The sequence below is a fragment of the Tachysurus vachellii genome, chromosome 3 (assembly GCF_030014155.1).
Source record: "Tachysurus vachellii isolate PV-2020 chromosome 3, HZAU_Pvac_v1, whole genome shotgun sequence".
Classification (NCBI taxonomy): domain Eukaryota; kingdom Metazoa; phylum Chordata; class Actinopteri; order Siluriformes; family Bagridae; genus Tachysurus; species Tachysurus vachellii.
This window is the reverse complement of record NC_083462.1, coordinates 23,136,489-23,149,942: the sequence shown is the minus strand read 5'-3', so window position 1 is coordinate 23,149,942 and position 13,454 is coordinate 23,136,489. Positions and strand designations below refer to the sequence as shown.

Below are 13,454 nucleotides of genomic sequence, written 5' to 3'. Positions count from 1 at the left end.
CCATGTGGATGGTGCACATTGGTGGTGGTTGAGGAGATTCCCCTTCCATGTAAAGCACTTTCAGTACCCAGAAAAGTGCTATATAAATGTAACAAATTATTATTAATTATGTAAACTGTTATAAAATAACATACAGTATAGTGCAATTTATAATCATGACATAAAAACATGTTTCTGAGTGACACCTGAAAAGGAAATTGAGTTGGATTAAATATATTTCTATTTAAGCCTGCTTGGGGTTAAACCCCATTTGTCACATTTACTGGAGATTTTCATCTTTTCACCACTACAGAAAGATGTGATACTTCAAATACAGCACAGAAAAAAATTTAATAAATAGGCAGAAACCAAAATGGATTAAAATTGTACATTTTATTTATTTTTTTCATTTGGAGAGAATCCTTTGGCTGCCAGGAATGGGCCCACTCCTTGCCACTAAAAAAAAGAAGGAAATTTGTTTTGAACTTGTACTTGGGTGTTTCCAATAAACAAACATTTTAACAAGTGTAAAGCACACATCATTACAGAACATGTTTTTATAAGTATAACAGTTTCATTTTCCATCTATGAACTACCACCACCATTTGTGAAACAGAACAGATTAATAACAAATCATTGTAGCCAAAAATGAATAAATAAATAAATTAATTAACAAGTTAAAGTAAATTAATAATGCATGCAATAATTGATAACGCAGAAAAACAAGAATACATACCATACTGGACAGGGCTCCCAGTCAACCAACATTTCTGCTTTGCCCTGTCAAGAAAATAAAAAGCATTAAAACACAAATTTAATTTCTTGCATAAGGCTATTATGATTGGTTATAGGCACTGAGTTTCATTGATACAAAGGGTCATTGTTGATATTTACAGTATCTGATGAATTTTTCAGTACAAGCTCCTTCCTAATCTGTAATTCAAAAAGACTAAACACATAAAAATGATCTAACAATTATGGTATATATAGCCAACACACAAGGAGGTTTCTAAATATTATATTACACTCTACATACTGTCTACACTATGCTTTTCTTGTATGACTGTCTAACCTTTCTCACTCTTTCTCTTACAACACTCCTGATGGGGAAAGTCTCTAGGCGAGCGTGATAGGAGCAATCTGTAAACATCAAAAACATGTTTCACACATTTCTTAGATTAGGAACAAAATAAACAACTAAGAAGACTTAAGTAGTGACCAGACTTACAAGGATGACAAGTGATGTTTATCTTTAATCAAAAGCTGAACCAGGTTTAACTTGTACCATAGAACCAAATTACTCTCAGTTCCAATGTGGTATTCTTGCTGGAATAACAATACTACTGCTGAGCCACAGATCACAATTAAGAATACTCTACTGCTGCTTCTTCTACTACTTGGCAATACATTTTGGTCAAATTACACATTAAGCCAGTTGGATTTTATAGTTTGTTAGGACTAATTATCTGTTGTAAGTAGTTAAAAAACCCAATAGAAATATAGCAAATAACCAAGGGTAAAATAGCGATGTCAACACACTGATAGAGGTATCAATCATTGCATTTACATGCACTTACTCTTTTGTGGCTTTTTCCTCTCGGGCATATGTCTTAGTCCACCTGTGGGATAGACGATACAGTCCAGTCATATTCACTCAGAAAAAAATACAAATAATAATTGACAAAAATGCACTTTGTAATGTCTTTTCAACATAAATGTGTCCCTGGTGCATCTAGATACCCCCAAAATATGAGAACAGAACATCCTCTCTTTCAGTAAATGTGTACACACAATATTATATTTGGCTCCAAATTGTACATCATGTGCAGGATTATTAGAATAGTAACCAGTAGGCTTCTAGATTGCTCCATCTAAAATGGCTCTGATTTGTAAATGTGTATTCGGATTTGTTAATGTGTATTCGGATTTGTTAATGTGTTTTCGGATTTGTTAATGTGTTTTCGGATTTGTTAATGTGTTTTCGGATTTGTTAATGTGTTTTCGGATTGTTTTTGTTAAGGTATAAGAAATTTGAAGCCAGCCATGCTTTAATATCAGAAAGGCAGGACATTAAAGGTTCAATATATTGGTTAACGGTAGATATATTTTTAAATCATCCGCATATCAGTGAAATGCTATATTGTGTCTTCTAAAAATATCCCCCAATAGGAGCATGTAAAGTGAAAAAGTGTGGGGGCCAGGATGGAGCCTTGAGGCACACCACATACTGTATAAGCAATATGATCCAGATCGTACTGCCATGCTTCTGTCAGTCAAGTATGATTTGAACCAATTTAGAGCCTTATCCTGCAAACCTACGTACAGTGATGCCTCGAGATACGAGTTTAATTCGTTCCGTGACTTTGCTCGTATCTCAAATTGCTCGTATCTCAAAACAATTTTCCCCATTTAAATGAATTGAAATCCCATTAATCCGTTCCAGCTCGCAAAATTCCACTCCAGTTTTGTTTATGTGTTTTGAATATGTAAAATGTACAGTACCTGTATTTATAAATGACAAATATTGTATAAAAACATACAGTAATAAAAGAGAATGTTAAAAAAAAAATAAACTGGTTTTACTTTACGGAAGATGCGCACGGAGGTTGAGGGAGGAGTAAACAGGAGGAATTTTGTCTCGTACGTATAATTTCGCTTTCGTTCACTTACTCGCTACTGTACACTCTTAATGCTACTTTATAATTAAATGGAACTTAGATAAACTTCACTAAAATTAACGAATTTAAATCAAGCATCGCGTTAGTTCTGGCAGGCCATGTCGTCAAGCATGCATCAGCTGTTAATCAGCTGTCCACGACGCGCACCAATCCGGTTACGACATCCATATTACCCAAACATTTAAATTCCCATTCATAGAGCCGCTTTCTAGCGCTTCGCTGCTGCCGCGAACTAAACTCCCTCCTCCAACCCCGACTCCACCATACCATGTTCGCTGTACCAGTTTACGTCATAAATCTCCACATATTTTTTTCTCTCTCCCTCTCTCTCTAATTATTTATTTATTTATCTATCAGTTAATACATTTATTACTTTCCAAAAACGCATAAGCGAGCATATCTAATACTATGCATGATTAGTTGTTCTGTTATACGGGGGTCTATTCCATTTTCGCTGCTTTCTCCGCTCTGTCCACGCATGCGCACGGACGGGCGCTTGGATTCTTGCCCAGAACAGAACCATACCGCCAACACTAACTGTATGCATATCATCTAATAAATTCTCTTTTGACAAAGTGGTCCTGACAGAACTGAAATTCGCTTTTCTCTTCACTTGTTTTTGCCTTTTTTGTCACTCTTTCCTCACTAACATCGTTTTAATAAAAACCTGACCGGTCGGCATATCAGATGTGGTGTAGTCGCACAAGTTAAAATTTTTGAACGGATCCAATGCTCAAAACGGATCCGAAAATTACGGATCCGCAGATGGTCGGCACCTCACGCAGCGCCTTTGCGACTCTCCATAGGAAATGAATGACTTCCGGTTTATCGGCCGTCGTTTGTCGTGTGCAGTGGAAATGCGGCTGTAACCGAGTGAGACGCGGGAAGCTGAGGCGGGGGAAAAGAGAGCACACATGGTTGTTGGGGATCTTTGTTTCGGCGGCGGCGGTTCGGATGCTCGTATCTCAAAAATTTGCTCGTATCTCAAGCCAAAAATATGGTCGAATCACAGCTCGTATCTCAAAAAAATCGTATGTCAGAGCACTCGTATCTCGAGGCATCACTGTATTCTTCTATTCATGAAAGCAGCACTGTATGATCTATTGTATCGAAGGCTGCAGTTAGGTCTAATAAAATTAACACTGCTGAATCACCAGCATCCACAGTCACCAATAAATCATTAAAACCTTTACAAGGGCTGTCTCTGTGGAATGATACTTTCTGAAGCCGGACTGGTAAAGTTCACCAATCTTATTCTGTTCTAAAAAAAAAACATGTAACTGACAAAACACCACTTTTTCTAAAATTTGACAAAGATAGATGAGAAACTGGTCTAAAATTTGTCAAGTCAGTCGGATCTAAGTTGGGTTTTTTTTAGTACAGGTTGCACAAAGGCCTGTTTTAGCATGTTAGGAAAAACCCCTGTATCTAAGCTTTTATTTACAATCTGAAGAATACTAGGTCCAATAGCCTCAAAGTTATCTTTCAAAAACCATGGAGGAACCATATCAAAGACTGACCCAGTAGGTCAGTCTCTTACAATTTCCCGTAACTGCTGAAATGTGATAAGTTCAAATTGATTAAAAATAGCGGTTTGTGTAACCTAAAAAGTCACAACTCATTTGCGGGATCGTCCTTCTAAGATTCTCAATCTTTGTTTTAAATGAATCAAGAAAATTATCGCATATTGATGGGGACGAATCTACATTTAATATAGGAGGGTTTACTACTGAATTTATAATAAACAATGTCAGGATTATTAGCATTTTTTTCTATTACAGTTTTTTTCAATCGCTAACAAGCGCTTACCTATACTTAAGATAATTTTTCTAAACTCTTAACACAGACTTACACCTACAGAACACAATTGGCCAAATTGATAATTTTCCTCTCAAAAACACATTTTGTTAAATATATACTAACTCTCCATTTCAAAACAGAACACATCTTTCTCTGCACACACTAACTTTACCGAAACACTGGAAATCTGACTCAAAATGAAATTATTCTGTCAAACAATAACACTTGTTTTCACTTCACAAGGTATATGCAGTCAATCAAAGTACACCAGGTTTCAAAATACTGGCTATTGTTGACATTAGAAAAACTGCATAGACTTTTATGTTTCAGGTAACATGCAATCCACCTTTTACACAAAACTTCTTAGTTGGGAACTGTATGTCCACAGTTATTTTTTTCTTTACTGTTTACTAAAGGAGTTACAGTAGAAACACAATATAATAGAACAGAAAAAGTTTTACAGTATTGCTTACAGTGAACAAAATATCATATATAAGAGCATTCTGAAAAACAAAAAACAAAACAGCAAAAAGCCCAGATAAGAAGGGGGGAACTAAAAATAGCACAAAATTAATGTATCTAATCCCTGCGATCTTCATGGTTCGGCCACATGTTTTCGTCAACATCACATCTGATATCATCCAAGGCGATGCATCTGGGATAAAACCGCTTGGTATGTCGGATCCACCCTTGCCAATCTTGAACTGTGATGTCCCTGCAGCCAGCATCCATGGCTTCAAGGAGGGACATCTGGTCATGTGGCTGATGGTCATAAACCTTCCACCTCCATGCAGAAAAGAACTGGTTGAGGAAAGGTGAATAGGGTGGAAGGAAGAGACTTACCAGTCTTGGGTGGACTTCAAACCATGCTGTTATTGCTTGCGAATGATGGAAAGCAACATTGTCCCAGGTAATTACAAAGGTCCTCATGTTTTCACCCTCCTGATCCTGCTCTGGTACCAGGCGCTGGTGGAGATCATTGAGAAAGGCAAGGAGGCGCTCGGTATTATAGGGTCCAACCTGACATCTGTGAAGGAGTAATCCTGCATTTGCCATTGCTGCACACATGGTAATGTTTGCCCCTCTCTGTCCTGGCACATCAACTGTGGCCCTTTTTCCAATTATATTTCGTCCACGTCGACGCCTTTTGGATAAATTGAATCCTGCCTCATCTATGTAAATGAATTCATGAGGGGCCTGGTTGGCCTTCAATTCCATAACTCTCTGAAACAAAGTTTATGTATATAATGTCATTACTGTATACCATACTGTATTGTAACCTATTACTGTGTAGGTTACCTACTTGCAAAGTGCAAAGCTTATAGAACTGGACATTGAATTGAATATACACTATACCTGGACATATTGTCGTCGTAGCTCCTTGACTCTCTCACTGTTCCTCTCAAAGGGAACAGTGTAGAGCTGCTTCATCCGCACTCTGTGTTTGGACAATGTACGTGTAATGGTTGTGAGGCTGATGCTTTCTATATTGCCAAATATCTCATGGTCCTCCACAATTCTAGTTTTAATTTCATGCAGTTTTATTGCATTTTTGCAACAACCATTTCTACAATGGCAAGCTCTTGATCATTATTGAGGAGCTTTCCTCTTCCCCCAGAGGGTGGAAGACGTTGCATTCTTTAGATGGGAAAAAAATCAACATATGCATTACTGTATGACCTTATTGACATGTCAAGTGAGAATAGAAACAATCCATGTAAAATGCAATACTTACCTGTTGGTTTGTTGAAAGATGTGAATAATGGCGGCAACCGTTGACCGCCTCAAATTGGGTTGCACTCTTTCACCAGCCTCTCTTAGTGAGAGACATGGTCAATGATAGTGGCACGAATTTCATCACTGACTACTGTTCTTGCAGCCCTTGGAATGCCACCACCACGCATTCTTACACCTCTACCTTGCCCTCTCCTTGGGCCTGCTCCTGTTCCTGCACCTCTCACTGCACCTCTCACTGCACCTCTCACTGCACCTCCTACTGCATCTCTTACTGCACCTCTCCCTGGCCCTGCATCTCTCACTGGAGCTGGTCTTCTCCCTGGGCCCCTTGCTCTTCCTCTTCCACGTCCAAACATTACAGTGTTTGTCTTTTTCTGTTTCTGTTTCCAAAAACATCACTCCTCAAAGTCCTCTTTTTATAGTAATAGAAAAAAATAACCCCTGCCACTGAGTCTAAGCCAGACTGGAATCAGCTGTGGTTGGCCCAATTCACCCAACATAAATCAGCTGTGTGTCAATTATTCAATTGTTTGTTTATTATCAGCTGAGATATATTGTTTTTGAACTGATATCATTGCAGAAGCAGAGGTTTTTATACTGTATCTAAGGTTTGGAATATTGTTGTTGCTATTGTGGGATGTTGTGTGTTAACATTCTTGAATACTACAAAAACAATCCATAATTTTGTTGAGAGGTATAACTTGTCTGTTAAGGAAATGTAAGCATTGTGGAAATGTGTTTACTGATTGCATATTGTGTGAAAACGACATGAAATGTGTGAATGGTATGGCCACAAAAGACTGATGCTGTGCTAATTGTGTTTAGAGTTTTGAAAATGTGACAACTGTTTGGACAAACGCTTGTTAGCGACTGAAAAAAACTGTAACTCGACAAAGTACTTAGATTTAGCCGTTTTGACCTCTGAAAATTTTTTAGTGCTTCCTTAAAAATATCATTAATTTGCAAACCTCTTTTTCTTCCACTTTCTGAATGCCTGCCTACAAGTTTGTCTAAGACCTCTTATTTCATCATTTAACCATGGATCAGACCTAACTTTGCGCTGTTTTATCATATCCTTTCAGCTAGAGTATTTAGGTGTGGCTGTTCTCGTGTTACTGTCCTTGTTATGAATGAAGCACCTGCCTTGTCTCCTGACCGCCACCAGAGGGAACCTTCACCCGAGTTCTAACGACTCCCGAACTACATCTCCCACAAGCCACCGCTCCTGTCATTACCACTACCAGCTGATCCCAATCACAGGCGTTCTATAAAACAGGATCTTGAACTTCCCTTCTCTGCGAAGTCTCGATTTGCCTCTGCTATCGGTCTGAGCGTTTGTCTGTCAGTGAATTCATGGTTTTGACTCTGTTTTGGTTTTTGCTCCCCTTTGTTATTGTCTGCCGCCTGCCCCGACCTTCTGCCTGTATTACCGTTTCTGATTTCTGCCTCACCTTTGATATTGTGACTGCCGATTCTGACCTACGCCTGTCTGTACCTCGAGCTTGTATTAAAAGCGTGCACATGGATCCTCAGTCTCATGACCTGTCATTACAGAAGACTTCGCCGCCACATGATCCATCCGCTGCCTCACAGCTCGTCTCTCAAGTTCAGCCAGTCAGCGACCACTCCCGACAGCTGGCTCACCTCGCGTCGCTCACGGGAGAACTTGTCACAGCCCTGCAGCACCTGCAAAGTATCCCCACAACCGCCAGCATGATCCCCGCGGCCACTAATCCACGGCTCGCCTTCCCGGAAAAATTCGACGGTGACCCGGCGAGAAGCAGGGGTTTCCTTATGCAGTGTTCGCTGTTTGTGACACAACAACCGGCTATTTATCCTACCGACGCCAGCCGTATAGCCCTGGTTTGCACCCTGCTTACCGGAAGGGCTCTGGAGTGGGCCACCGCCGTATGGAGAGAGGATGGATCAGCGTTCTCTTCCTTCAGCCACTTCCTCGCCCAGTTCCGCAGCGTATTTGATCACATCGCTGGAGGAGAGAGCGCAGAGGAGCGTCTCCTGAATATTTCCCAGGGGAGTCACAGCGCAGCGGAGTATGCTTTAACGTTCCGCACACTCTCCGCTCAGACAAATTGGGGGGAGAGACCTCTCAAGCTCCTTTTCCGGAAGGGTCTGAGCCATGAACTGCAAGCCGAGCTCGTTTGTCGTGATGAAGGGAGAGGTTTAGCTGACTTTATGGATCTGTCCATCCGTCTCGACAATCTGATCCGAGCACGGCGATCGTCCACCCACTCTCCGTCCTCTGAAGGCGCTCCGCCCCCACGTCATGCCTCCGCTCATCTCACTCCCGCGGAGAAAGCACGTCGCATGCATAACCGGCTCTGTTTATACTGCGGCGCGCCCGGGCATCGTCTGCCCTCCTGTCCCGTCAGACCACAGAACGAGAGCAAGTTAGTGAGTGTGACTAGTTTCGTCTCGCATACGCAGACAGACGCCCAACAGCCGTTCACGGTTATTACGGACCATAAGAACCTCGAATACCTACGCGCGGCCAAGCAGATGAATCCCCGTCAGGCCCGATGGGCCATGTTCTTCACACGGTTCAATTTCACAGTAACCTACAGACCCGGTTCGAGAAATATCAAAGCCAACGCACTTTCCCGCCTGAGTAATGAACCTGACCAACCCTCTCGGACAGAGACCATTATTCCCGAGACTCGAATTATCGCTCCAATCCAATGGGACATCATGACCCAGATCTCCCAGGCCAACGCGCTATCTCCACCTCCCAACGATTGTCCCGCTACCAAAACCTACGTACCCGAGACCTTACGCTCCGCCCTGTTACATCTGTTACACACTACACCCAGCTCCGGTCATCCCGGCGTATCAGCCACGCTCCATCTGGTACGAAACACTTTCTGGTGGCCCTCTCTGTTCCAGGACACCCAGGAGTTTGTAAGGAGGTGTGCCGTGTGCAACACGTCCAAGTCATCACATCAGCTCCCGGCAGGCTTACTGCAACCTCTACCCATCCCTCAACGGCCCTGGTCTCATATCGCCATCGATTTTATTACCGACCTGCCCAAGTCCGATAACTGTACCGTCATCCTCACAGTCGTAGACCGGTTCTCCAAAGCATGCCGCCTGATTGCGCTACCCAAGCTACCCACGGCTTTCGAGACAGCTGAAACCCTGTGCAGTAATGTGTTCCGGTTCTACGGCATTCCCGAGGACATCGTCTCGGACAGGGGCCCACAATTCACTTCCCGAGTGTGGGCAGCTTTCTTCAAAAGACTGAATATGAACGTCAGCCTAACCTCGGGATACCATCCACAATCCAATGGGCTAACCGAACGTCTCAACCAGGAGCTCACTCGCTTTCTTCGTTCCTACTGTCACGATCACCAGACTGACTGGAGCAAATATCTAATGTGGGCAGAATACGCACAGAACTCGCTCATCAAGCCAGCCACCGGTCTCACGCCCTTTCAATGTGTCCTCGGATACCAGCCTCCCCTGTTCCCCTGGTCCGGTGAACCCTCTGATCTACCTGCCGTAGATGATTGGTTCCGTAAGAGCGAGGAAACCTGGAGCGTGGCACACCGCCAGTTACAGAGAGCCATCCGCCGCCAGAAGCGCCAAGCCGACAGACGGCGTAGACCACATCCTGACTATCAGCCAGGGCAATGGGTATGGCTCTCCACCCGCGACATACGACTCCGTCTCCCCTGCAGGAAACTCAGCCCCAGGTTCGTGGGTCCTTTTAAGGTGCTTAGACAGGTGAATCCTGTTTCCTACCGCCTGGCACTTCCACCAGGCTACCGCATTTCTCCCACGTTTCATGTTTCACTCCTTAAGCCTGCCGACGGTCCGAGAGGGGGGCGAGAGGAAACTGCCGAACCACCAGCGCCACCGCCCTTGCTGATCGGGGACGAGGTAGCGTACCAGGTTCGCAGCCTCCTTGACTCCAGACGCCGGGGCGGCCAGCTCGAGTACCTGGTCGATTGGGAGGGATACGGACCAGAGGAACGGTCATGGGTGAGAGCACGGGACATCCTAGACCCCTCACTTACTGCTGAGTTTCACCAGTCCCATCCAGACAAGCCAGCCCCTCGACCTCGCGGGCGGCCCCGACGGCGCGCTCTTCCTCGCTTCGGGAGCCGCTCGCAGGGGGGGGGCTCTGTTATGAATGAAGCACCTGCCTTGTCTCCTGACCGCCACCAGAGGGAACCTTCACCCGAGTTCTAACGACTCCCGAACTACATCTCCCACAAGCCACCGCTCCTGTCATTACCACTACCAGCTGATCCCAATCACAGGCGTTCTATAAAACAGGATCTTGAACTTCCCTTCTCTGCGAAGTCTCGATTTGCCTCTGCTATCGGTCTGAGCGTTTGTCTGTCAGTGAATTCATGGTTTTGACTCTGTTTTGGTTTTTGCTCCCCTTTGTTATTGTCTGCCGCCTGCCCCGACCTTCTGCCTGTATTACCGTTTCTGATTTCTGCCTCACCTTTGATATTGTGACTGCCGATTCTGACCTACGCCTGTCTGTACCTCGAGCTTGTATTAAAAGCGTGCACATGGATCCTCAGTCTCATGACCTGTCATTACAGTCCTGTCTACAGTATGTCATATGCCCTTGTCCATGGTGCTGATGTTTGTCTTGCAATCCAGGTGTAAAGATAAGCTTTGTGGAACCACCACAGCACAGAATCACTAAAGAGAAAGTGAGGATCTCATGGCAATACTGTACACCATACACATGGGTTGTAGTAGCCTAGTGGTTAAGAAGTTTGACAACTGATCAGAAGGTTGTGAGTTTAAATCCCATTTCTACAAAGCTACCACTGCTGGGCCCCTGAGCCGCCCTCTCTCTCTCTCTCAAGCTACCTATATCTGAGCCCCTCCCCCTCCCCAATTAATCCAGCCAGACAGGATTAGAAGGCATAACTTCTTGCTTCTCAGTTCAAAATCTCTTAGAGTTTGTGTATTTTGACCTTGACAGCCTGTTTGTGTGGCTTTAAGGAAGCAGTTGTATTTGTTTGAATTTTGATTTATTTTTTTTTTGCTAGAGATCAGCAGAATATAAGCAGAGTGTTTCAATGTGACAGAAAGGCAACAGTAACTAAATAATCACTCTGTATAATTATGGTGAGCAGAAAAGCATTGCAGAGTTCACAATATTCTGAATTTCTTTAGTTAATTCAAGCTAATTTACATCCAGTGCTAAAAATGTCATCAGTAAATGAAGATATTTGAATATTGTCACATCTATATCATAATATTACAATATACCGAAACCGAAAGAAACCTCATGAGCTGTCAATAAAATAAGAAAACCTTCAGCTTAAAATGAGTAAATAATTTAAAAGCATGTTTAATAACTTTATATTTGATGTGTTAGATATAAGAAATAAATGTAATGAACATATTCAGTATTTTGTAATATGTTAATACTTTGTAAACATTAATAGTTTATGCTTATTAATTATTCTTCAAAGGGAGTTTTTACTTCTGCATTGAAATATACATTGCTTGGATCATCGTAAAAAAAGCACCATTATGAATTATAATTTCATTATAAATGCTAAAAAGTTACTTATTAGACTAAATAAATCTTTTGATTATGTGTCATTCGAATACATTGTGACTGGTATCTAAATAAAAAAAAAAAACACTTTTGGAATCCAGAAACAGATTGGACTTACGGACGTCCCACTGAAGAACACGCCCCGGGTTTAATGATTGATCCTTCACCGCACCAAATGACTGTCGCAATCCCCAGCATGCAAGTAAATGATCATCTGTAGAGCTGAAGAGCGACGTGACAGGAGTTCGATAACACTGTGAAACAGCACATGAATTAAAGGACAGGTTTAAATGCCCATCCTGTTGTTTTTTTCTTTATCCATTCAGATACCACTCCTGCATGTGGCATATCCCAAGGTAGGTAAACAGCTGAATCTTTTATGAAACACTGATCTTTCATATGTATCTAAGCCATATCACTGTAAAAAAACAAAAAAAAAAAAAAAAAAAAAAAAAAAAAAAAAAACTAATTTTTACAGGAAAAAGCTGGCAGCTGTGGCAGCAGCAACATAGATTACCTTTACGGACGAAATATGTAAATTGTTTACAGTGAATGGAATGACAGCTGAATCATATTAAAAAAAATTAAGTCTACTATTTTTTTCACATAACTATGTTGTATATAAATGTTGAAGTTTCACGTGTGTTTGTATGTATGTAACGAATGTATTGATAGCGAATGTCTATGTGCTTAGTTCTTGAATGATCAACTGGATTCTTTGCAATTGCAATGGCTCCTTGGTTGTCCTCCAGGATCACCACTGGCGTAGCATCCATTCCAAGATCACTCAGTAGTCGTCTAAGCCAGACACATTCTTGAGATGCTTGGCTAAGTGCAACATACAGTACTCAGCTTCTGCAGTCAAAAGAGCAACTGTTAATTGTTTCTTGCTGAGCCAGCTCACGGCTCCTCCACTCAGTAGAAACACATTACCAGTTGTTGAACGACGATCCTGATCTCCAGCCCAATCAGCATCTGAGAATCCGATCAAGGTTCCGGTTTCTGACTGCTCATAATTGAGAGCGAGTTCTGTCATACCGTTCAAGTACTGTAGTATCCTCTTCACAGCTGTCAGATGCACAGTACTTGGATTTGCATTGAACTTTGATACAACACTCGTGCTATGTGCTATGTCAGGACGTGTTGCCATAGCAGCATACAGTAATCTACCTACCATAGACTGGTAGTTACTTGAGTTCACAGGCTTACTGACACTCATTTTTTTTTTTTCAACTTCTGATTTACATCAGCTGGGTTTGCAACGGGGTTAGCATCATTCCTGCCATACTTTTGAAGAATTGCTTCAATGTAATGCTTCTGATGAAGAAACACATTTCTTCTCCTTGTGTTGGATGACAGAGATACCCAAGATATAGGAAAGTTCTCCCATGTCCTTCATCTTGTAGCGCTTCTTAAGAGCACGTTTCAGCTCTTCCATACTTTCCATCAACTCTGTGATTATCATCAGATCATCAACATACACAGCTAATATCTCCAGCTCCTGTCGAGATCTTACAAACACACATGGGTCGGATGTACTGCGATTGAAGCCAATGTTCTTCATGAACTCTGTAATGTTTTGCTCCAGCAGCGAGGAGATTGCTTCAACCCGTATATTGACTTCTTCAGTTTGCATACCAAACTTTCCTCTCCTGATTTGATGTATCCCTCTGGTTGTTCTATGTAGATTTCCTCATCCAGATGTCCAT

The 13,454-nt window shown here is 42.2% G+C and overlaps 2 protein-coding genes and 1 long non-coding RNA gene across 3 annotated transcripts; all 3 read right to left on the bottom strand.

Moving 5' to 3' along the window:
• Positions 1–385: 385 nt before the first annotated feature.
• On the bottom strand, positions 386–1,609 carry LOC132842308 (uncharacterized). The gene is made up of 4 exons (XR_009648017.1): positions 1,557–1,609; positions 1,052–1,119; positions 716–759; positions 386–435 (listed from the first exon to the last, which is right to left on the bottom strand). It is a non-coding gene; the product is annotated as an uncharacterized LOC132842308 (long non-coding RNA).
• Positions 1,610–4,885: 3,276 nt separating this feature from the next.
• On the bottom strand, positions 4,886–7,083 carry LOC132842307 (uncharacterized). The gene is made up of 3 exons (XM_060864989.1): positions 6,193–7,083; positions 5,814–6,095; positions 4,886–5,681 (listed from the first exon to the last, which is right to left on the bottom strand). The coding sequence occupies exons 2-3, from the start codon at positions 5,886–5,888 to the stop codon at positions 5,037–5,039; spliced, it is 720 nt and encodes a 239-aa protein (XP_060720972.1). The 5' UTR covers positions 5,889–6,095; positions 6,193–7,083; the 3' UTR covers positions 4,886–5,036.
• A 5,449-nt stretch (positions 7,084–12,532) lies between these two features.
• On the bottom strand, positions 12,533–12,895 carry LOC132842422 (uncharacterized). The gene has a single exon (XM_060865102.1). It carries the CDS (start codon positions 12,893–12,895, stop codon positions 12,533–12,535), a length of 363 nt encoding a protein of 120 aa, XP_060721085.1.
• Between the last annotated feature and the right edge of the window lie 559 nt (positions 12,896–13,454).

Bases quoted from the DNA above. Each gene is read 5' to 3' on its own strand.
- LOC132842307 (XM_060864989.1), bottom strand. From the start codon at position 5,888: ATGAAGCAGCTCTACACTGTTCCCTTTGAGAGGAACAGTGAGAGAGTC. The intron at 5,682-5,813 runs GTATAGTGTATA...ACTTTGTTTCAG, and splicing joins TACGACGACAATATGTCCAG to AGAGTTATGGAATTGAAGGC.
- LOC132842422 (XM_060865102.1), bottom strand. From the start codon at position 12,895: ATGGCAACACGTCCTGACATAGCACATAGCACGAGTGTTGTATCAAAG.